This window comes from Arvicanthis niloticus, chromosome 6 (genome assembly GCF_011762505.2).
Source record: "Arvicanthis niloticus isolate mArvNil1 chromosome 6, mArvNil1.pat.X, whole genome shotgun sequence".
Lineage (NCBI taxonomy): Eukaryota > Metazoa > Chordata > Mammalia > Rodentia > Muridae > Arvicanthis > Arvicanthis niloticus.
In genome coordinates, this window is record NC_047663.1 from 75,673,420 (window position 1) to 75,697,576 (window position 24,157).

General features: G+C 41.0%; 1 protein-coding gene across 11 annotated transcripts in view; it reads right to left on the minus strand.

Annotated features, from left to right (window-relative positions):
- The window catches only part of Ebf1 (EBF transcription factor 1), a 387,708-nt gene that overhangs the window by 112,956 nt on the left and 250,595 nt on the right, over positions 1 to 24,157 (minus strand). For 8 of the 11 annotated variants that reach the window (XM_076937012.1, XM_034505151.2, XM_034505152.2 and 5 more), the window contains one exon: positions 10,216 to 10,357. In XM_076937012.1, coding sequence (XP_076793127.1) covers positions 10,216 to 10,357 — 142 coding nt within the window. The remainder of the gene's footprint in view (positions 1 to 10,215; positions 10,358 to 24,157) is intronic. The other 3 variants (XM_034505153.2, XM_076937011.1, XM_076937017.1) reach the window with 1 other exon arrangement.

Genomic DNA, 24,157 nt, shown 5'->3' on the forward strand with positions numbered 1-24,157 from the left:
GTTATGACCCCTGTGTTAGCCACTTGGAAGTTTAAAGGGTGCAGAAACGAATTTGACTCTTCATTTAGCCACACCCAAATCCTTAACAGTTGGCCTCAGTTTCCCTTCTTTTTAAGTAGATTCTTTAACTGCACTGCCCTCCCCTGGCTGTCAAGAGCATTTAATTTTTTTTTTTTCCCAAAACACTCACCACTGGATCAAATGCACCTTGAGTACTGTCTCAATAGAAAAATCATCATCCCTGGGGACACAGGCCTGAGTCTATAGTGTGCAATCTGGTGGACCAGGAGCTGTAACATTCATCACAAGGTTGGAAAGGAAACAATGGACTTCTCTGTCCAACCAAAAAAGAGATACTGACACATGTAAAATATCTAAGTTTTCTCAGAAGCAATTTTTAGACCTAGGCCACCTTTCCCCTTCAATGTCCAGTGGTCTATCCTAATGTAATAGTCAAACAACATACTCTTTTCTGCCTGATTTTTTTTTCCCCTCTTTACTTCACTAACTGCTACTCATTCAAAATTGTGAAGTTTCCCTGACTCCTCAGACTTGGCTGGGTCCTTTGCATTAAGCCTTCTTAGCAGTCTGTATTGCTTTTTCACAGCCCTTATCAGCATTGCCATTTAAATAATCCTAATTAGTATTATTTCCTATATATGAATTGGCATGTATGCATAGCTGTCCATCGTCATGGTAATGCCTGCCCTCTGCTTTGCTCATCTCTGCACTCCTCTTATCTAACAGAGTAGGCAGAGAGCCGGGAAATATTTGTTGACTAGATAAATTACTGAATGAAAAGCAAATGAACCATCATTGACGGTCTTACACTGTGAAAGAACTGAAATGGGTAGATTAAAAGTTGAGGATGCTTCCAGCCTGTACTAAGAAATGCTGCTTACAAAGTCAGGCAGCTCATGCCAGTGATTACGGCACCTAGGTGAGAGCAGGAGGAACAAGGGAGTTCAAGGCCAACTTTGGCTACATAGCCCGGGCTCAGTGAGACCCTGCCTCCAAAGAACAAAAACCAAACAAAACAAACAATTGCCACTGTACCCACAATGTGCTTCCTCCGTGGATAAGAGGCCACGTGGAGTCCTGTTTCCTGGGCTGAGCTGGCCTCCATTCCGGCAGCTGGTACCCCATTCTCTTGGGAGTTAAAATTAGTATCAGTAACCCCCACACAGCCATATCCCACCCCCACCCCATGAAGAAGACTCTAATCATACAAGGACCCAGGTGGGGCTTGCTGACAGATGTTAAAGTTAGAAGGGAAGGTAGCAGCCACCGGAAAGTAGCAGCCACCGGCTTCCGGAGGCACCAGGACTTCCTGCCTTTAAGCCTTGTTGGTTCCTGCCCTGCCTTCCCCACCCTTCCCCCACGCATCAGCCTCAACAGAGTTGCTGCTCTCCCTGTCATTTGAACTCAAATCCTATCTTGGAAATTGATGGGTGATGCTGCCCTTGACAACACAGTGTCAGCTTAACTCAGTGTCCAGCTGGTTCTGTGCACATTTACATAATGCGCTGCCTGGGCGGACCCTGGCGGATGCTTGCTCTTGATTCAGGTCCCTTCTCTGCCTTCTGACATACAGATATTGCTTATTTAAAAATAAAAATAGAGTCGATCACTTAGGAGAGGTTTTAATTTTTAAAATCCTTTTGGAACAAAAATTCTACCTTAATGGTAAAAGGTTTTCTTTTAACAAACAAACAAACAAAAAAAAAACCAAACAAAACAAAAAGGCCAAACAGATAACAAACAAACAAAAACAAAACCTGTTTACTGGGGAAAAGGAGAATGAATATTTTATAGGGCCTTACATGGTTTCTAGTAAATTGAATATATTATTAATATTAGTATTAGTATTTTGATCTTTAAAGCCTTTCTAACAGCATGCTTCAAACTTAAGTCATAATTTTGCAGTACCACGTAGGCAATTACTTACTTGATTTTATTGAGCTGTGATTTTTATTTAAATCATCTAATACTTTCTGTAAGCTTAATCTTACCCTAAACACCAATGTCCATGAGATTATGATTTTGAAGTAGTAGCTGTGATTTTTTTCCCTAATGAATTAAATAAACATATAGCTAGTTTAAGATATCTTAAGTCATGCATGAGTATATATACCTATAACCCTGGAACTCAGGGACAGAGGCAGAAGGATTATGAGTTTCAAGCCAGCCTGAGCTGCATAATGAGCTCTTAGTGTGTGTGTTTGTATGTGTTCAGGTGTTCATGCCCCTCCATATGCATATGAATGCTCAAGTAGCATATCCATTGGGTATTTTTCTCTGTCACTTTTTGCCTTATTCCCTTGAGGTAGTAGTGTCTCTCACTGAACTGGAAGCTTAACGTTTTAGCGATGCTAGCCTGTGGGTCAAACTTGGCAGAACTATCACCTCAGCATTTGGGTAGCTACCCCTAAAAGCTGTGTCTGTAGTTCCCCAAGAAGTAAGAGACATTCTGACAGAATCATCAAACCTCCACTTAATGATGAGGAGACAAAGGGCCAAGAAAATTGTTAGTCCAACCTCAAAGCCATGCATGAGAGCAAAAGAGAGCTCCGTTGTAACATAAATCTGTAAGTATAACTGACAAAAGAAAGAGAAAAATTAGAGGTTGAAGAGATGGCACCGTGGTTTAAAGCATATACAGCTCTTGCAGAGGACTCAGTGCCCACATTGGGTAGCTCACAGCTGCCTGTAACTACAGCTCCAGAGCAGCCTGAAATCCTCCTCAGACACCCAAATTCACATACACATACCCACATATAGAAGCACATTAAAAACACATAATTAAATCAAATGAATCTTTTCTTCAGACCTAACTACTGATCTCTGTTCCTACACACCACATTATAAACAGGGGCTTAGGAACAGGACATGGAAGTGTTTATTTGCGTATTGTCACTGCATGATTCCTTTTGAATTCTCTCATGAGGGAGTCTCCAATGAAAAGCAAGAGCAAAGGAGGGTCCTGGTTTGGAACAATGAACTATACAAATGAACACAATTGGAATTGTGACGCATGATTGATCAAATACAAAACAACAAACAAACAAACAAACAAAAGCTTCAAAAAAAAAAAAAAAAGTTTTGCCATTTCTGGCCAAAACAAAACCAGACCCCCATCACCACCCCGCAAATGAAAACGTCATAGTGAACTTATTAAAAATAAGTGCGGTTCGTTCATTTATTAGATCCAACAAAATAATAAGTACTGGAAGTTTCCCACAGTTGACCAGTTGGCCAAGAAATATTTATAAGAAAGCCTTTGAGCCCTTCAATTTTCCATATTGTTCCTAGCAGGGTGTTTCCTAATCCTATGGTTGTTGTCTTACAAGTCATCTAATGCTCTCATGGTTTTCTCACGGTCTCCTTTCTCCACCTCATATATAGCAGAGTCCATAGGATCCACAAGTGACTTAGAGAAAGCTGACTCCAAACATCTCTGCAGGGGAAAAAGGTGTTACCAACCTCCTGGTGCTCTTGCTAATGTTATAGAAAACAGGTCAAGGTCTGGCCACTTGGCTCTGTAGTTAAGAGCAGATGCTTTTCTAGAGGACTCAAGTTCAGTTTCCAGTACCCATCAGGAAGCTCACTCACTGCTACCTATAACTCCTGTTCCAAAGATTCTGATGCCCTCTTCCTGGAGACCTGCAACATGTACTATATGCTCGCTCTCTCTCTCTCTCTCTCTCTCTCTCTCTCTCTCTCTCTCTCTCTCTCTCTCACACACACACACACACACACACACACACACACACACACACACAAATACATGATCTGGGCTAACTTTAGAAAACCTAAGATACCAACACAAGTGCTTTAAATCATGTGGAGGCAAATAAAACAACAGAATAGGAGATGAAAACTAATTTTTAAACATACATGCAGAGAGCACCAACAGAGAGCAGAGTCATGGGTTTGTGGATTTGAACCCTAGGTCTACAGGTTACCTGCTATTTGACTCTGAGCAAATGTCTTTCTCTTTAACCCTGGTTTTCTTGTCTTTATGGTAAATAACCTGGGTGTTTGAATGAAGGGGCTCAGTGAAAACTCATTGTTCAGTTTCATACAGTTCAGAAGACTTAGGATCAAATCTCAGCTCCCCTTCTACCTACTGTTGTGATTTTAGATAAATTACTGAGTTGAGAAGGTATATTTTTCTCAGTTGTTTTACTTCATTTTTACTGACTTGGTGGTTTAGGTTTTTTTTGGAAGGGGTGGTAGTAAGCAATATACATCTTGTAAGTCGAAGGTGCCACAGCCCTTCCTTCTAAAGGTGAAGGTTTCTGCCCTCACAATGAAGTCAACAGGAAAATTCTTTCTATGCATGAATGAGAAAGTAAATTCGATAAAACAAAAGTGTCTGCAAAAAGAACTCTCAAAAATGCTGGGCTGTCTGTACCAAACACTCACACTCCTGATGGATTGAGAAATTAGCAGGGAGCCAGTGCCACGGTGCAGCCAACTCCCTGGTGAGCTTCCAAAGCCCAGCAGGGGAGAGCAAACTTATAACCAACTCTGGATCATCTTGCCCCAGGCTTTCATGAGACAGGAGGAGGCCACATAATTGACACTGAGTTCATCAAAGCCCAATTGGCCCTGCATACCAGCTCACAGTTGCCCCAGGGAGACCAAGGTTTAACCCAGTCCCCTTGCCTGAGAGCAACATCTTTCCCACTTTCTGATTCCTTCGAGTCACCCAAGCCAAACATCATTGGACACACTGTTCCTTTTCCTTTTAAAAGTCTCTCAAGTTTGGTCATAAATGAGAAATCCTTAACATTTCCCCTGACCTCTAACAATTCCTTTCTCTACTCCTCTATGCTCTGGGGTAATTATTCAGTTGCCAATTTTGTTTTCTGTGGTTCTTTCCCATTTACATAATAAACTCCATCAAGACAAGGCCATGTCTACCTTATGCTACTCTGCGTAGTAAGCGGCAGCTAATAGATGTTTAGGACGAGTAAATGGTTTGAAATCCACTTCACTGATATCTTATTCATTGGCTAGAGAGCTAGAGAACTGGGTTCTTCATAAAAAGACTGGATTCTTCAACATCCACCCCCACACGGAAAGACCAATATCGATGGCTGAAGTTCAAAGTTCCAAAGGAGTCTAGAATGGCCCAACCAAGTGGGCATATAAGCAACTGAAATTCACATAAGCAAAGGGACTTAACCAAAGTCACACAATTACTTAAAGCCAGTTAGGACTGTCTGACTCCAGATCTCCAGCCAGACAGCTGGATCTTTCAAAATTTGTTTCAGGGCACTTGGATTCTCCTACATACTCCCAGGACTCTTTTAAACAGTTTTTTTTTTTTTCCCCTCAATCTGGGGTAATCTTCTGAACTCAAATCATCTTTCTCCACATGTCCACAACTCATTTAAATACAGCTGGGCAGAGGGGACACAGTGAGACTGAATAACCTGGGGCAAGCAACAGAAGCAAAAACTGTCCAGCCTGAAGCTAGAGGCTTTAGGAAGGTTACATGCTAAAGAGCAATACTAACACTATATGGCCAGGGAGAGGGGACCAAAAGGTCAGAGCTGACTGGTGGTGGCACAGACCCACTTTCAGTCCTTATAAAGCTGTAATTACAACTGGGGACATGATCCAGTGAGTTTGTCACCATTCTTTATTCTCCAAAATGTAGTTTAACTGAAGCCCACTCTTATTTTGATTTCTTTAATTTTGGGATGCTGGCATGTTCACATTTCATCTCTCAGTAACTGCTTTGAAGGGAAATTTACTTCAGTCATATCCAGTGACCACAAAAGCTAAATATTCATCACTTTCCATCTTTAAAAAGTATGTTTGATTTTTGTTTTTGTTTTCAATTTCTATTTGAGCCACAAAGCAACGTAGAACCTTGGGTCAGAACTCATGACTATTGAATAGTTCTTTAAAAAAAAAAAACCAACAACCTCAATATCATCCCTGTTTTTCTTTCCTTAGAAATATATAGAGAGGTTGCATAAACTCATAAGAGCTGGGGGTTTGTTGTTGTTGCTTTTAAGCCCAGCAGAGATGACCCAACTCCTGGGAAAGACACTGGAGATGGGAGTTCGCTAGTCTTCCCTGCTTTTCCTCAGTTGTCACATAGTATGAAAGACATCTAAGAGTTTCCAAAAGGAAAGGGACACAAAAGGGAGAAAAAACATATGCCTGTCCAAATTTATATATATATATATATATATATATATATGTGTGTGTGTGTGTGTGTGTGTGTGTGTGTGTACATATATATCCTTAAAAATGAGCATTTAAACTGCTTGTCAGACAGCTCCCTGACAAAGCCACTAGAGTGTATTCACAGGCATTTGCATAAATGCTGCCGGTGAGTTCACCATAGCTGCTAGCGCTAATGGTACATAAAGTAATTTAGTCACTTCTCCCGGCATTCTGTGTCAGGATGATGAGCACAGGCACTCTGCCTTGTTGCATATTAGATCATTAGATAATAAAGTGTTAGCGCATGCAAGCTGACAGGGTCCCTGCACTCTAGCACTGCGAGGACACAGCATCTTGCCACAGGGGAAAGAAAGAGAGAAACTGATGCCACAATTGGCCTTAAATTCAAGTAAATAGAACCTGAAACTAAAGATGAACCACAGTGATAATAACAGCATTCCTGAAGCCCTTTCAAGCACTCCCATGCACAGTCCCCACAAATTTGCCTGAGTGACTGGACTGGAAGATGAGGTGCACACATATATATACCAGTGTTTGACAGTGGCCACCATTCAGGCCCCTTGGTGCCAAACCTATACTACTGTAGAAATTAGAATCCCAAGAGCAGTTGTGTGTGAGGCTGCCTCTCTCCACAACTATACATCTTCCATAAAGCCATTGCTTAAAGCAGAAAGCTCAATAAATGTACCTATAAATATCCAGCCACAGAAAATCTTAGTATTTATGAATGGAGAGGAAAATGGGAGGGAGGGGGGCAATTACCATGAGCTACAGTGTTCCAAGTTCCAGCCTCTTTGGATCCTGCAAGATTCTAGGAAATAAATCTGCCTTTGTCATCCCTCATATTTGAAATCCAGAGACATTAATCTGAGCCCCAGAGCTCTGCATGCATGGACCATCCAGGGAAGAGTGTGTATGGACATAAACCACGATTCCTTTTCTAGAAATGCAGAAAGATTGGCCACAAAAGGGACTTTCCTCCCAGTGGCTTACAAACAGGATATAAAGAGAGATGTACAGTGTTGCTCAAACTAATTCAGGCTACCTGTAAATGAGGTAGGGAAAAGACCCAGAATGGGGGATGAAGACACTACAGGGATGGGGACATGCTGCGAGGACAGAGGGAGGAGAGAGACAGAAGGATGCATTGGAGGCTAGTCCTTAAACAAGGCATTTTAAATAGGAATATTTTTCAATGGAAAGATAGAATATTATCCCCCAAACCAACATGAATTAGCATGTAGGTCCACTCCCACACGTTACTAACGAGAGAGTTCAACAGTCACCCTTGGCAGAGTAGGTATTTATGCATGAGCCTGAAGTGTCTAAATGAGTGGGTGGTGATGTACGGCTACTTAATTCACTCTGTAGAAAATCAGATTTCTGCATTGCTGCACTGTCGTTACTCAAGGATCTGAACATGGCTACCTTTTCATTCTATTGGGGGAAGTGGAGTCAGGGTTTGATGAGTGTGCAGGACACAGTGTGTAATGACCTCTCCAGTGAAAGATAGTCATTGTTCTTTAGTGAAATGTCACCACTGTTTTGAATAAGATTCTTTGGAGACAGATAAGCAAAGCAGAGGAAAGTATTGTCCTTCAATCTGGGGATAAGATGATGTTCCAGCTGGTACATCATTCTGTATTCTTAAAGAGGGAAGAGTTGAGCTAAGGTGACCCTTGGATGTGTTCTGATCAAGAGACCTCAGCAGTTAGCATGGTACCACTATTCCTCAGTGTCTTCTCTTCTCCCTCTCCTCCCTTCTTTGTTTAAATATTCACCATTAGTTATTAAATGATAGTGATTAGGTATTAGTAATTAAAAAGTAGGACAGTTTTAATTCCTTGCCAAATTGGAACATATGGCCCCCTGCCTCCCCATTAGAGACACTATAGTATTAGGATGTCGGGACCAGTCTTCACTGCCTTCACCCAGACCACTTTCTTTATCCACATCTCTTTCCCCCACTCAAAGAAAAGACCTGTTGTTTTATCCCTAACACATAGCCACCTTCATTTTACCAAGGGGTGGGGGGGAAGGATCCTAAGGCTAGACTGACTTGTCCAGGGTTGGCCAGAGTGAGACAATGAATAGAATTTGGGATTGCTCATGCCTACTTCGAGACTTCTTTCTCTGCACAGCCTTGCAAAACAGTGTCACTGACCTCTTTGGTGGCATCCATCCTAGCTGGTTGCTTTTATTTTGGGATCTTGGTTGCAGGGATGAGTAGCATGGTGTCATGAGCTTATTCCATTTTCTTTGAAAGTTTATTTGCAGGTATATGTGGTGTGTGTGTGTGTGTGTGTGTGTGTGTGTGTGTGTCTGTGTGTGTCTGTGTGTGTCTGTGTGTGTCTGTGTGTGTCTGTGTCTGTGTGTGTGTGTGTTTGCTGGCCAGAGGACAATCTTAGGTATAGTTTCTCTGGTGTCGTCTTCCTTGATTTTAAGACAAGGTCTCATGGTTAGCCTGAAACTCACCAAGTAGGCTAGGCTGTCTGTCTAGTGGGTCTCTGAGATCTGTCTGTCTATGAATCCCCAGAGATGTGATTATAAGCAATTATCAGACTTGGATCTCTACTGTGGGTTCTGAGAGTTGAAAGCAGGTTCTCTAGAGTAAATGCTTCATTGACTGATCTACCCTGCCAGCCCTCTCCTTACTTCCTAAGGGCAGAAATGGGAGCTGGGCGTGGGAACTAGATTTAGATGCTAGGCATGGGAGCTGTGTTTAGAGCTTCCTCTGAAGCCATGAACTACAGATCTCCAGATGCCTGTTATGTCCAAATCAGGAGGCTCCTATTGCAACCAACCAGACAGAGTCAAAACAACAGTTTTGATCCCTGACTCAGGCTCTCCAAACCACGCCTGCTGATTATTTATCAAGTTTTCCTTCTTCCTCTCACCTAAGCATCTATAATCATACATTGCCTTCTGTGACTCCAAGAATATTAAGGAGGCACCATTACTGTAAAGTGAGGATCCGAATAGTTGTAAGTACAGAAGTGAAGCTAGGGATGTAATCATGGGCAGGTGTTTCAAATGGCCTCCTGCAAAATGTAATATCCATCCATCTCCACACTAATGAAACATAAAGCCTCGGCCTTGGAACGATGATGGTTTACTTTTGAAAGACTATAAAACTGGGTATGGAGAAAATGCCTTCTAAGAGTATGACATCCAGCTAATTAATGAAATGTACTGTTTGTGCATTCCTCAAGCACAGGTAGAAAAAAAACAGGCAAAAATGATGATGGGTGTGTTTATTAAATTGGGATGCTGGCAGGGAAAGGAGTTTTCTCCCTTATGAATTATGTCATGGATATCTCATGGGCCACAGTAAAAGTCAGGCTTTGGGGTGCTAATTTGTATGGCAATGTTCTCAAGAGGATCCTGCTGGCCTAGCTAAGGAGAAATGGTAACTGAGAGGAACAGGTTAAGCTTCATTTGAGATCAGAGAAAGTATTGTGTGCTTTGGAATGCAGTGGAATCTTGGGTGGGTGGAAAGATGCCTTTATAGCCTAGACCCTATAAGTGAGCTGTTTAGATGCACATGCAAGATCACCTAGATTTCCTCTGAGCAATACTCCCTTTCATTGAAACAGATTTCTGTCTCTTTCCTCCAGTCTTCTCATGGGTACCACTGATTCCCCACAATCCTCAGTGGTTGTGATTTCTCCCTAACCAAAGTCTACCTACAGAAAATAGGCTATGTCATATGATGAGAAAGAGGGAGTTGTTGGCAGAGAGAGTTAAAGGCATAGGAAGGACATCTGGCCTGAGTACCATACCCAGAATGAATATCTACCCTTGACAAAATCAACAAGTAGTCACAAATATGCATTGGCAGGTTTATATGGGTTTTTCTCTACCTATTTACCTATGAAAGCATCAGTGGTGTTCAATGGGACACAAAATTTGTAACAATAGGAAATGTGGTGTAGTGGAGGGAAGAAATCACACAAAGTCACAGTAACAAGTAGCAATGCCAACCAATGAAAATGATTCGCCTACCATGTTCCAGATAAGAGGGCGTACCTTCCGAGGGGTCAAGCCTCCGAGCCCTCCGCCCGTGCTTGGAGTTATTGTGGACAAACATGTTATCAGAGACTGCCAGGACATGGCCATCCACGTTGACTGTGGTAGAAACCACGACCTGGGGACAGAAGAGGGAAATGAATGAACATTTTCATATAAAAGCATGATGGGAAATAAACGCAAGTTAAATAAATAACAGCTGGGAGCTGAAGAAAATTGCACAGCTATTTCACATAATAACTGGTGCTTATGCTGTACGCGTCTAACAAGAGGCGCTATTGATGAGTGGGTCTTCAGCATGGAACGCTTTTGATGCTGTTTTAAGTAAAATTGCACAGTTTATAGTTATACAGCAAAAGGTACCCTGTTAACCATAATTTTTACAAGGCGGTCTTTATTAGCTATATATATATATATATATATATATATATATATATATTACACAAGGGTGGCTGTGTTTTTACCTAAATTACCCTTCAGTTTAGACACTGAAGTAGATATCACAGTAGATCATGCAAATAAAAGTCTTTTAAATCTTTAAAATGTCTCCTCCCTACTGTGTCAGGGTTCAGAAGATAGGGGAGTGAAAAGGGTTGGAGTGGAAGCTGGGATCTGCCTGTGTTTCCTCTCCCTGGGGTCTTATTGAAGTCTCTTAGGCATTTAATTCTTTTTTTTTTTTGTTCCATGTTAGTTTAGTGAACCAGACCCAAACTTTCCTCAGAGCTATTATCATCCTGTCACCCCTGCCCCCGCCAAAAAAAAAAAAAAAAAAAAAAAAAAAAAAAAGGAACCCTGGCTAATTAGGGTCTTAGATCTGTTTCGAAGAAAAAAGCAAAAACACAGAACTAGCTGGATGCCAACTCAAGATGCCCAGGCCACATCTAAGGGTGACTCAGTCCAGCTTCTTACAAGGGTCCAGGAAAAGGTGTACCTCTGAGAACTTTGGTTAAAACAATGAACAGAATTGACCTACATATCTCCTTATATTAAAAAGGGGAGGGAGATATTAAAACTGAACCCCACAGAGATATGTTTATTCATGTGACCTCTTACAACCAAATATAATAATTGTCTGTAATCGCAGCTTTGGCTCCCAACTCATGCTTTGACAGGGGAAACAGCCATCAGCCAGCTTCTGTTTAATCCACCTATTATGTTGACTAATTAACTTTGCCCGCTAGCTTATTTCTTCTTCCATTATCAGCCACTGTCAGCCACAAGCACCCAGCAGCATAGGGGAAACCTCGGGCTCTTTGATTGATCACCAATAGATTGACATGCAGATTAATTTAATTAGAATCACCTCACTTGAGAAATGAAAGACAAGGGCAAGAGCACTAATAGATCTGCTCTTATAATGAGGCCAGCCTCCTGAGCAAAATCAGGAGAGTTCTGAGTTATTTTGTTGAATTTCCCCAGTTGCTTGGAAAGACTCTCAATTTAATTGTTCTCAGGTCTGAGAAGCAACCGCCTCTGGAGAGGTGAAAGGCTTTACAGAACTTGGTACACACTGTGACCTTAGCTTTTGGGGCAGCCTTTTCTCTGCATTGGCTAGGAGGACACAGGCTTCTAAGACTCTTGGGCAATGTTACAGTTTCTCTGCCTGGTGAGCAGGGGTGAAGCATGCCACCTTGGTCCAGACCTGTCAGTTTTCAATACTGAATGGCAAAGTACTGGCTACCTTGAGCGATTAACATCCCACTGTCCCTCATTTTCATCCAAAAGCATTCTGGGAAAATAAGTCAAGTGTCCTTTCCCTGAGAGCTGGCCATGAACTACAGACTATGGACACATGACTCCCAGGGATGATTTTAATGCCTTATTAAAATGCACACTTGATGATTCAGAAGCTGCCACAGCCCCAGTGTGTTCTCTTGAGTCAGTCAGAATTCCATCTAGAGCAAGTCACTCATACAGAGACACTAGAGATTGATGCAGCAGTTGGCCGTGCGTGCTCTGTGTATTCATCACTAGTTGACCAGGTGTGACAGGGTCTGGAGCCAGCATTTGTCCCTCATCAATCCTGGCTTAATTTAAAAGAAGAGAGTGAGGGGACAAGGGAAGGAAAACGGTCTATTTATTTTCACAAATCGACCCGATGCAATGACAGTATCCTCAAGACAACAGAAACACTTTTTAGTTAGGGAGATGGCTTTGTAAAAAAACACTGAAAATTACATAACACTGAGTCTTTCAAAGAAATGTTGATTTAGTACAAGACCACAATTGAGTGGTCACTGGAGTCGTTAGCTGAACAAGCTATAAAAGGAAATCCCAAACAGTATCTGTTTCCAGTGTCAGGAAATGGAAAGTGGTTACCCCAGACGTCTGTCCTCAGAGAAGAGAGCAATAGCACTTTACCAAGCACCTGAAAGACACCAGTGCTGTATAGAACTTAAAACATCTGCTGTCTTTTAAAAGCTCTGACATTAAATAAAAAAAAAAAAAAAAGTAAAAAAAAAAAAAAAAAAAAAAAAAAAAACCCACCCCGAAGCCTGTTAAGAATGAAAACTATACTATATACATTTCCCTTTTCTTGGTAAAGAGAGGCCACAGAGCCACCTGTGTGACAAGGCCACTCACCAGCAAGAACAACCATAACCAGACAATGGGGAACAGATGATCTCTGTGCAGCTTATCCTAGGAACTAACTAGGAAATATGCCCCTCAAAAACTTATGACTTAACTTCCCAAGCCCCAAATAATTTCCCCTATTCCAATTAGGAAATGGTTTAGGAAAGATTTAAACAAACTATTTTTCAGAAATTAACTCACAGAATCACTAGTAAATTAAGAGTGATCTGTGAGGTGAAAAAGAGGGATCGAAACTTAATTTGAAGCTAACTTTGAAAACAGCCCCACGGTAGGTGGGCAAAGGGCCTCAGAGCTCAAGACAGAATCAGTCGGCTGCTGGAAGGTGGAGGCAGGTAAAGACACTGACAGCCTGTCCACATTTTGTCTATAAAACTCATCTCAAATTTAGGAGAGAAAAAAAAAGCATAGAAAACTAATTTCCTTTTGGTTTCAACTACCCCTTTTTTATTTCACCTTTCACCCCACTGCCCAGAGGGGGAAAATGTTGATGTCTACAATTTTACTCTGTTGGAGCCAGATTCTCCAATTTTTATAATTTCACTATCCAAAGGTGTGACTATTAAAATTTATACTAGGTAAAAGATAGCAGTCCATTCCTGAGTTGAAGTAGCCACATGTCAAGTGCTGGTGGCCACTGGGCTAAGCAGTACAAATATAGCATTTTAAACCCTCCAGAATGTTCTACTGGCTGGTATTCCACTGAAATAGCTCTTAAATCATTTGGGACATTTTATTGATAAAGACAAACTGTAGGTTGAGTTCTACCTATAGAAATAAATACAGGTTTGGTGCTAGATATAAATACATACATATGTACTAATCACTGGTGGTTTTTTACTTTTTTTAATTTAATAACAGTTTTTTAAAAATGAAATGTGTGCAGGGGCATCGCTCTTCATAACAGTATCCTCAGGGATGCAGCTGCTATGCTGCATGGTCCTGTGGCTTCTGTCTGGGCTCCTGCCCTCCAAGTGAGGGCATTTGCTATGAGGCTATAAGAAGAAAAAAAAGACGGGAGGTCTGCAGCTACCTGTAGCTTTCTTGAGAATTTACACTATGGTTTTAGTTTCTTGGTGTGTTATCAGCAGCTCAGGAACTGACCCAATGCACTCTTTCCAGGATCTAAAAACCCCATAAGGGATTGTTATTATTATCTCCTTTTCTTTAGAGTTTGGAAAGATTGCACACAATATAGCTATATTCCTTCACAGATGCAACCTTGGCCACCAGCTGAAGCTGAACACACCATTTCTGCATCTCTGAGTCCCTGACACTCCAGTGATATTTAGAACAGTCTCTGATTCTTGAAGCTAATTCTGTGAGGCTGAATTTATCCAAGTGGCAAGCCTGGCTCCTGGTCCCCAGAGAAGCAGGGAAGGGGCATTCTTACTTCTCAGGTAAGACCAAACAAAGAGTTTAAAACAAGTGTTGGGCTGATAAACCTGACCTGACACAGTGACTCCTGACTCTCATTGAAAGGACTCAAAAGAATGTGGTATTTTAAATAGAAGGACGGAGGGGTAATGCCCTTTGCCCTATGAATCTTCCAGTTTGAAAGACCTGTCCTCAAGACATGAGTTGATGCAACCAAGAACTCTAGCAAATTGTCCTTCTTACTGGATTGAATAATTTCGCTTTCTATAAGACATCTCTGTCTTAGCCTATTATATTCTAAGCTTAACACTAAGTGAAACCTCACTGCTTAGAAATCAATCAACAAAACAAGACAGCTTAGTAGTCTAGTTTACCCAATGTTTCTTCCCAGGAAGGATTTCTCAAAAGTCCTCTCATTAGAGTTCTCCTTTCCCCTCATTTCTCAGGCTGTCCTTTGCTCCCTATTATCAAGAGACCATGTGTGTCCTAACTATATCATCTAAGATTCATGAAGCAGAGCCTCGGTCCTAGGAATGGATTTTCAAAACAGATACAAGCTGCTAAACTCAACAGCGAGCAGAAGATAACAGTGACAGCAGTCATGGCTTGCAGGGAGGAAGGGATTATGACCAATACAAGGACTCAAGATTCCTACCCCTGTGCACTTCTCAAACTAGGATGGAGCTGGAGGACACAAGTGGTGTCAAAGCACTGCCAATGTTTATGTTCATAATCTTTGGCGAACATATTTTTTTTCTTCATAAGTTAGTCACTCTGGTAAATTAATTTTGAAAAATTACTAACCTTGCTTTTCAAAGCTACCTGTGTAAGTTACATGTAGTAACACCATAGAAGAAAATGTTTAGCACAGTTGGTTTGGTTCATGGCTTCTTTCCCTAGAGTTTCAGCTTATTTTAATTTTTTATATTAATCTATGGGGCATAATAGCTAACTCTAATACCCAGGTCTGGTCTTGTCTTTTCTTTTCTTTTCCTTTCTTTCTTTCTTTTTTCTTCCTTCCTTCCTTTCCTTTTGTTCTTTCTTTATTATTATTATTTTTCACAAGTGTATGTGTCATGCATATGTGTGCAGGCATGCTTTTGTTTTAATAAGTATTCTGGTACATGTGAAGACCCAAAGTTGACATTGGGATTCATCCTTAGATTTTTCTACTGATTGAGGAACATGATCTCTTAATCAAGCCCAGAGCTCACAGATGGAGTTTTTCTTACTCCAGCTTACTCTTGGGATTCTCCCTGTCTCTGCTTTCTCCAGCAGGCAGCACAGGTTTGCCACCATGCCTACCACCCTAATTTGTATGGATTTCTGGAGATTCGTACTTCCAACCTCTACCTTGCTAGACAAATGCTTTAACCACTTAGCCATCTCCCCCAGCCCAATAAAAAAGGTATTGAAAAAAACAGTGACTTGAAGCACATGAAGGAAAAAGTAACTGAGCAACAATTCATGGAAAACTACACAGGAGGAAAAAGCAGAAAACCACTGGCACAGCTGGTTTAATTTCCAAAGAATTATGCAGAGTGAACAAAAAGACAGTTCCAAAGGAGTTAAAGGTTCCTATCACCACTACCAAATTTATTATATGTGTTGGATCCCTAGTCCCCAGTGCTTTGGAATGGTGGGATTTCCAGATAGGACTTTTATTACATTAAATGAGGCCATTGAGCTGGACCCTTATCCAATGTTACCACTATCCTACCAATAAAGGGTATTTGAACACCTAGAAAGAATATGGGGTTGGGTACTGTTGAAAAGCAAGAGGAAACATTATTTAGATATGAAGATGCCCAATGTATTGACTGTGGTGGTAGATAGGCGAACCTACATACTTGCAATGAAACTTTATAGAACTGAAAAATATCCCCCACATGAATGAGTATAAGAACATTCAGGGATATTTGAGTAAGATGGGCAGATCTGTCAAGGTCCCTACCCTGGCTCTAATATTGTTCTATAATGTTATAACACTTGAAGGAGACTGGTCAAAGAATACATGAGACTCTCTCAATGCTCCTTATACCAACTGTGTATGCCTCTGCAATTACATCAAAAAAAATTTTTCAACTAAATATAAGACATCAGCAGCCAAGATGTCCTTCAAAGGGTGAATGGATAAACAAACTAGTAATCCATACAATGGCATATCATTTAGTGATAAAAAGAAATGAGCTGTCAAACCACAAAAAGGCATGGAGGAATCTTAAATGCATATTACTAAATGGGGGAGAAAAGCCAATCTGAAGAGGCTATACACTGTATAATTCCAACTAAATGACATTCTGCAAAAGGCAGAGTATGGAGATTGTTTAAAAAAAAAAATCAGTGCTTGCCAAGACTGGGGGAAGGGAGGCATGAATCAGTCGGTAGAGGACAGAATTTTAGGGCAGTGGGACTATCTTGTATAATAGTGTAATGCTGGATACATAGCTTTGCTTTGTTTCTCCTAATCTCTAGAACATACAATGCAAAGAGAAGCCCACCATAACCTTGGGCTTTGGTTACTGGTGATAATCTGGCATTGACACGCTACAACTGGTGGATCATTCTGTAGGGAAACCAAGGCGATGACATTATGACTACATATAAAAACTTCCACGGAGCCATTATTTTGCAAACCTTAAATTATTGTACAAAATAAATAGTTTGATGTTCTTCAAAGATCAAACTACTTCTGAGCAGGTCCTGCAAACAGTGGAATCACAAGAGACTCAAAACACTAGTAGCTTCTGGCTTAGAGTTTTCAAGCATAGTAAAAGGGAACAATACTGCAGAAATAAAAGGCCAAACACATCCAAAATAAGGCTGCACTAGGGCAGAGAAGAGTGTTCCGCTGTTAAGATCATGTACTAATCTTGCAGAGAACCCAAGTTTGGTTCCCAGCATCTATGACTGCAGCTCCAGGGGAATCTGATGCCTCCGGCCTCCACAGGCTCCTGCTTCCATGTGCACATACTCAATCCAGCCCATGATCATAAATAAAATAATAAATTGAAAATAAAGCTGCATACAACTATTTGGTAACTTTCCTTTTTTTTTTCCTGAGGGTGTGTCAACAGAGTATGGAAAAGCTGCTTATGCCATGCCTGTGAGCATCTCTGAACTGGCAGCTTTACATTTGAATCATTTTAAAGTAGGGAGTATGATTCTCCATAAATACCATCAGATTGAAAAGTAATGTCATCCCATCATGGAGGTTCCTATGAGAAAAGGTAACAGATCCTTGGTAGTTACAACACTGTACATCTGGGCAATGCTGGGATGTTTTTAAGTGACCTCAAAGCCAGAGGACAAATTATAAGCATAGGTGAGCCTGAAGCAAAGCGTCCAGCTTTTCAGTGGGTGCTCACTCACAACTGTGTGGGTTCCTGACTTGAGTCTACCTGTGTGTCTTTCCTGCTGGTTTCTTCCAGTACAAATGGATGGTTTTGAGGTGTCTAGTGACAGCTTAAGTATTATTTACGCAAAAATGGTCTGCAGCAGTTAGGTCTTCATTAACTTCGTCCTTTAAAATATCCTTGACTGATAAGAAATGAGATATTCTCAGAAATGTGCCTGATTGCTAGTTTCTATCTGGTTGAGAGATCCCAAATAAGTCATTAAAAATTATGGAGGACGTGTGAACCTCCAGGATGTAACAGAGTGGAACTGCTGGAGGCAGGGAGTGGCTAACTGAATTGAATCTAGGCTGGAGGCTCAGGGCAAAGTTATATTCTCTCTGGATAGGACGACAGGAGCAGACACTTCCCATCTGTACAGAAGGAGGTGGAAACCTGTGGAAACCAGATCAACTCCTGTCCTTCCTGTCTCTTAAGCTGAGAATATGCTAAACCTCTTCCCTCCTCACACAGTGGGTGTAGATGCCTCCTGATGACTTTTGATGGTGTAGCAGGTACTTCGCTGGTACTCGGTGCTTACTCATTGAGGTAAACAGAGAGAAAGGTTTATGTACCTCTGTGGACTTGAACAAGGCATGTCTATGCAGAAATCCTGCACAAGCAAAGGTAACTCTGGTCAACAGCTAGGGTTCCAGGATTGGATTGTCCTTATTGGATTTCCACGTCCATCACGTACTAGTGTGGAACCACAAACACATCAAGCATAGAAAGGAGCTGCGGGTCTACCTTGTGTGTGCTGTATGTCAGGTATTATTGCATATACTAAAGAAGTAGCAATAAACAAAGCGCAGACTAAATTTTTTAAAGCGAAATCTTAGTTCCTATTAGTTTAGTTCTTGGAGTTTAGTCCCTAACATCGGAAGAAAAAGGTTAAAGAAACAATTAGGCAGAGGGCGAGCCCGCGCCCTCTGTTCTCTGTCTCCCGGTTCAAATCCCACTTCTCCCGTGCGACTCTGCCCGAGTCTCATGGGAAAAACAAAACAAAACAATTAGGCCTATAGCTGAAGAATAGCAAGAGCCTACTGAATTATAAGTTTAAAAGTAGAATCACTTTGGTCCATAAGTCTTTATACCGAGACCCACTCCCAGAACAATAGCCATAGGCAGTCACTGGTCAAGCCAAACACTTCACAACTATCTTTGTTTGCATTTTACATTTTCTTCTATGGCAGCCATACTGAATGTGGAGCTACTTCTGCTAAGTGCACATCTACCTCTCATCAAATCCCATCCCCCACGGATCCTTTCTCAGTGATGCATATTGTCTGCCAAGGCTCAAGATATAGATTGGCCCGGTAAGCTGTGATGATTTCATAGACCAGGTTGAAGATTCCCTATGTTTGACCATGTTTCATGAATTAATCTTGTTTTCTAAAGCTATCACTAGAGTTGCTTTCAGTATAATTAATCAGAAGGGTACATCTTGGAATTATTCTGCATGGGAAAGGGAGGGGAAGGGAGAGGCAGATCAGACTCCCAGAATTCTGTTGAGAAAGAATTTAATTGTAAGATGGGTTGTTTGTCAGTGTGATACAAGTGCATCTGAGGGAGAGAGAGTGGAGGGTGTGGAGGACAAAAGAAGAGAATGCTTCCTCTTTGATAAGTGACTTTCAAGCACTCTGCTTCACCATGGGTGTGTATTTTACCAATGTTAGGATCGCAGCATAAAAACAGTGATTTGAAGAGACCATGGCTTTTTAAAGTAAAACACAAAATTCTCTATTTTATTATTCACTTAAAAAACATGTTCTTTCATGCTATAACCTGTGTCAAAACAGTTTTGAAAAGAAAAACATTTTTTTTGTTAGAAATTTGAGATAAATAGCCTAATGATTTCTTTTATCCCCTATCCAAATGACTAAGTGAAGGAAGGATGTTTAGACAGGATAAAATGAGCTTGTTCTAATTGTTTGCTCTGCTCGAGGCCCTTGTCTGGCTTTTCCAAGAATGATGTAACATAGTCACCTCTTGGTATCTGCAGAAAGTTGTTACACACACACATACACATGCACACACACAAGGATGCGGAGAGCCTTTAAAATGGTGTTATTTTGCATTAGCATAATATTATCCCATATAGTTAAAGGCTCTCTACTTAGACTATTGGATACTATGAATATGTGATACCATGCATTTGGGGAATGATGACCAAAAGAGTTTTATATATATTCAGCACATATGCAGGGTTGTTCAAATATCTTCCATCTGCAGGTGGTTGAATATGTCAAAGGAGAATCCATGGGTGTGAAGAGTGTCTAGTACTTCTGAGACCAAGCTCTGACCTTCAATATCACCATTCCTGATCTCATGCTTCAAGGTAGGATGCCATCTCTAATTTTATTCATTCCCCCCCCCCATCATAATATCCCGATTCATTTTCTTTATGGCAATAACCACAATTTCTAATTATTTACAACTGTTAATCTTTACGTATCTTCATTGTGACTGCTGATGGAAACTCATCACTTACACATCCCCTTGGTTTATCATTAGGAATTGGCAGAACCCCCACACTGGCCATGTGACTGGCTACTAGCCAATAGAAAACCAGTTGGTTTGGCAAGGATTACTTCTAAGCCAAGAATCTAAAGACATTGTAAGCTGTCTTTATGCGTCCCCTACCCTTTTTCTGGCTCCATAAAACCAAGGAGACTCTAAAAAATTAGAGAGAAATCTATTCTTCAAAGCATGAACACAAGCATGTACCTATTACATGTGAGCCATTAGAAATTCTTGGGTCTACGTGTGAGCCAGGATATATTATTTGATCTATATGTTACAGGAGCTACTCTTGCCCTAAAATAACCCCCAACCAAAATATCAGTTTCATTATAGCATTCATCATTATAGACTAGGTGGTAACCTAGCACTCTAATAAATATTGCTGAGTGCTTGCACACATAAATGAGAGAATATATCTTACATCTATATTCATATATGCTGTTGTCATAGATCTAGCATTTTTAGACAGATGCAGAGTTATAGCCTATCAAAAAAAAAAAAAACTTTGCTGAAGGGAGAAGATGAATTTGGAAATTTATATTTTACTTCAGTCTCCTCCGGGTCTTGTGGTTTCTACTATGGTGACAACTTGAGCCCAATTCTTGTTCCTCCTTCACCGCTCTCATCTGCCAGTCCCAACAAGGAAAGAGGGGGCTCAGGATTTAAATCTGAATCTTGAATTGTCTGGCTCCTGTCAGTTAAAAGCCAGACTGTGACATGGCTTTAACATGGTCCCTTAACATTAGCATCTTTTTACTGTCAAGCTAGAGAAATGGGCTCATTTAGTCACACTGAATTGCTCCCTGTGTCGTGAGCTGTTTCTAGCCCCAATTTGCTCCCCCTCTTATTCCTTTGCCCTTCCCCCACATCCACCACAACTAAATGAAGCCTGTATCCACTGCTGTATTTAAGCAAGTATGGTACCTTAACCACAGCCTAGGGATTTCAAAAAGAAAACATCCATTATTAGAGAGAGAGAGAGAGGGAGAGAGAGAGAGAGAGAGAGAGAGAGAGAGAGAGAGAGAGAGAGGATTGTACCAGGTTTTCTTCAAGGCTTATGCCACACTCCCTAAGCTTTTCAGAAAGTGATTAATTTTTGAGACCACTCAGGTCACACTCATTGACACAACCTGTGTAATTAAGAAGTCTCTATTTACAAACAGAAACCCAGCCACCGCGAGGCTAAGTCAGCCTGACAATGTCTTCACATGCTAGGAGATCAACAACCTTTCTTATGTCTTCCTGGGTCAACTACATGGGTTCCTGATTGCTCTTCTGAGGAGATATGAAGTAGCTTGGCTGTGTGAAGACAGGGCTGACCAGGGAAACATACAAAAGAGACAAAAGAGAAGCCATACCAAGGCCAGCTGATGAATGTCATCTCTTAGGCCATGAAGGCTGCATCCATCAATACTTTCTGGAAGTTGGCCTTTGAGTATTATTTATATGCAAAGAATGGATCAGAGTTGTCCATACCAAAGAGACTCTTTTCAGTCTTTCTCATGGACAACAGGGACATAAGAAGTGCATGAAACCAGAGTTTCAATGTCTCTGCTATGAAAATAAGAGATGAAAATGTCCCTTGTTTGTAAAGAACTTTCAGTCAATGTCAGAAACATGAGTGCAAGTGCAAACACAAGCACACATGTGCACACACACACACACACAGACACACACCCTTCCTTTTATGGATCCTGAGATCCTAAGATTTGGAAACCTCAGATTCAAGATCCTCTGGATATCTGGTACATATGAATATGAAATTAACTAAATACAGATATTGGTATAAATAGCCACCTAATGAAATTAGCTAGAAATAAACAACAGCAGAGAAGAAAGGAGAAGAAGCCAGTTGGATGAGGAGGAAAAAATAAATAAATGAGGGGAACCATGAGTTCAGTGTGGGGGTTATGGGCCTAAGGTTCAACCAAGCATCTGGAGAGCTAAACTGAATCCATGAACCAGGTTTCAGAGACCTTCACCTCAGAGTTCTCACTGCTCAGAGTCAGTGATGCAAACACAGTAGGTCGAACCAGAGATCCAATAAGAAGTTTGTCCTGGTTGACAAAGACACAATTTCTCTTAACCCAGAGCTTGTGTCTGTGGTGGCCAAGGCAGCTTTCCTTGGAGAAAGCACTTTCTATTTAGAATCTTTCTGGGGGTCAAAAAGGCAAAAGCGCTGCCAGGATTCACATCAGTCATGTGTATTTAAAGGTCAGTATAGACCTTGGGTGGGAAGGCAATTATTCCTAATCAAAGGATGCAGTTACTACCGCACCAATGCTGTCACCATGAACTTAGTCAAAGGTCATCAAGTGTAGGAAAGAACTAGTAGCTTTCCATCAGGGGCCATTTTGTCTCTCTTCTTTCTACCAATGGTATCTAATAATGTCTAGAGACTCTTCATTAGTCGTGTGAAGGGAAATAGGTAAATGGACTATTCCCTATCACTATTTTATGACTATGATATAAATGATCATCCTACAATGCACAGAACAAACACACACATACACACACAGAGAGAGAGAGAGAGAGAGAGAGAGAGAGAGAGATCCACTGTGTCCAAGTTAAGAAGTCCTAGACTAAATTAAGGGCTTAATTAAATTTATCACTAGAATTTTCCCTAAAAGCTGAACTTTCATTTACATACTAACTTACAAGCAAATGGTGGCCTTTTCCATATGCTCAAAAAGAATATACTGAAAGGACTTCCTGTCATGCCTCAAAGCTATATTTCTAAGATCCATACTCACTAGCAGGTCCTGGAAAAGTGTGCATAAATATTTTTCAAGTACCCCCACCCCAGTATCACCAAAGTCCATCCAATTCTACTGCCCTGAGGGATATAGTATAGATGCTGGCAAAGTCATGAGACATGATTATTATACACAAATTGTTTCACGCCTGTATATCTTTGTTCCTAACCCAAACTTGACCAAACGAAACATACATCTGAAAACCACAGCAAGCTATCAAATAACAGAAGCTGAAAAAGACACTTTGAAAACAGTAGCATCACAATCTGAAGGCAGGAGCTGGCCAGGAAACAGTTTCTAAGAAACTAAAACTTTATTGGATTCTCCAGATTCTTCTTTATCAAGACTGAACGTGGTAAGGCTAACGTGATTTTATAGAAATTCTCTAAGATCTCAGGAGACGATATCATCCCTCCACTGGATTTATTCTTTAATGAGACTAATAAGTCTCACTTCTTAAAAAAAAAAAAAAAAAGACCATTTTGAAGACTATGATATTGACATCCACAATCAATGCTCAGAATCTCTTTCCTTATTTCCCCTCAGCGATCCTGGAGCTGAAATTTATCAAGCACTTTTTGGAGCTCATACACTGAAAACTGCACTTTGAGCTGACTAAACAGGCGTAGGAGCGAACTTTCCACAGCAAGCTGTCTCTCTGACAGGTTGTGCAAGCACGCATCAACGTTGACAGGGCAGATACCTTACCCATAAGATGAGATGGAGAGCAATGCAGGGTAGGGACTTCGCTTTGCTACTTGCAATCTGTTCCCTGGTTCCACATCACCTGGGAGCTTGTTAGAAACATAAAATTTCAGCCCCACCCTACCCTCATCTCAATCAGTACTTTAACAAGGTCCTAAGGGATTCTCAACATGTGAACCTGCAGGAGTATTATGTCTAGCATTCTTTAAACACCCGTGTTTGAGACGTCATTCTGTTTGTTTTTAGGTTTTCGGCCTTTTAGCATATTCTATCAGGTTAGTATGCTTTAAACGGTGGCAGATCCGGAGGATATTTAGTAAAATGTACACGTGGGGTACAGGAGCATTCCTAAAGCAGAACAGAGGGTATAGATATGTTCTGCTTCTTAAGGGTCCACAAATAACATGTAGTTGGTACCAGCAGCTGCTGAGATTGTGAGCAAGAACAGAGAAAGACTAGACTTCCTGGTGTCACTTCCTGGTGCTCTTCCTCAACAAAGTTCTACTTAGAAAAATTTTAGCAAATAAAGCCATCATTTCTGTGTAATTGACTTAATCTGTGGCTGTTTCA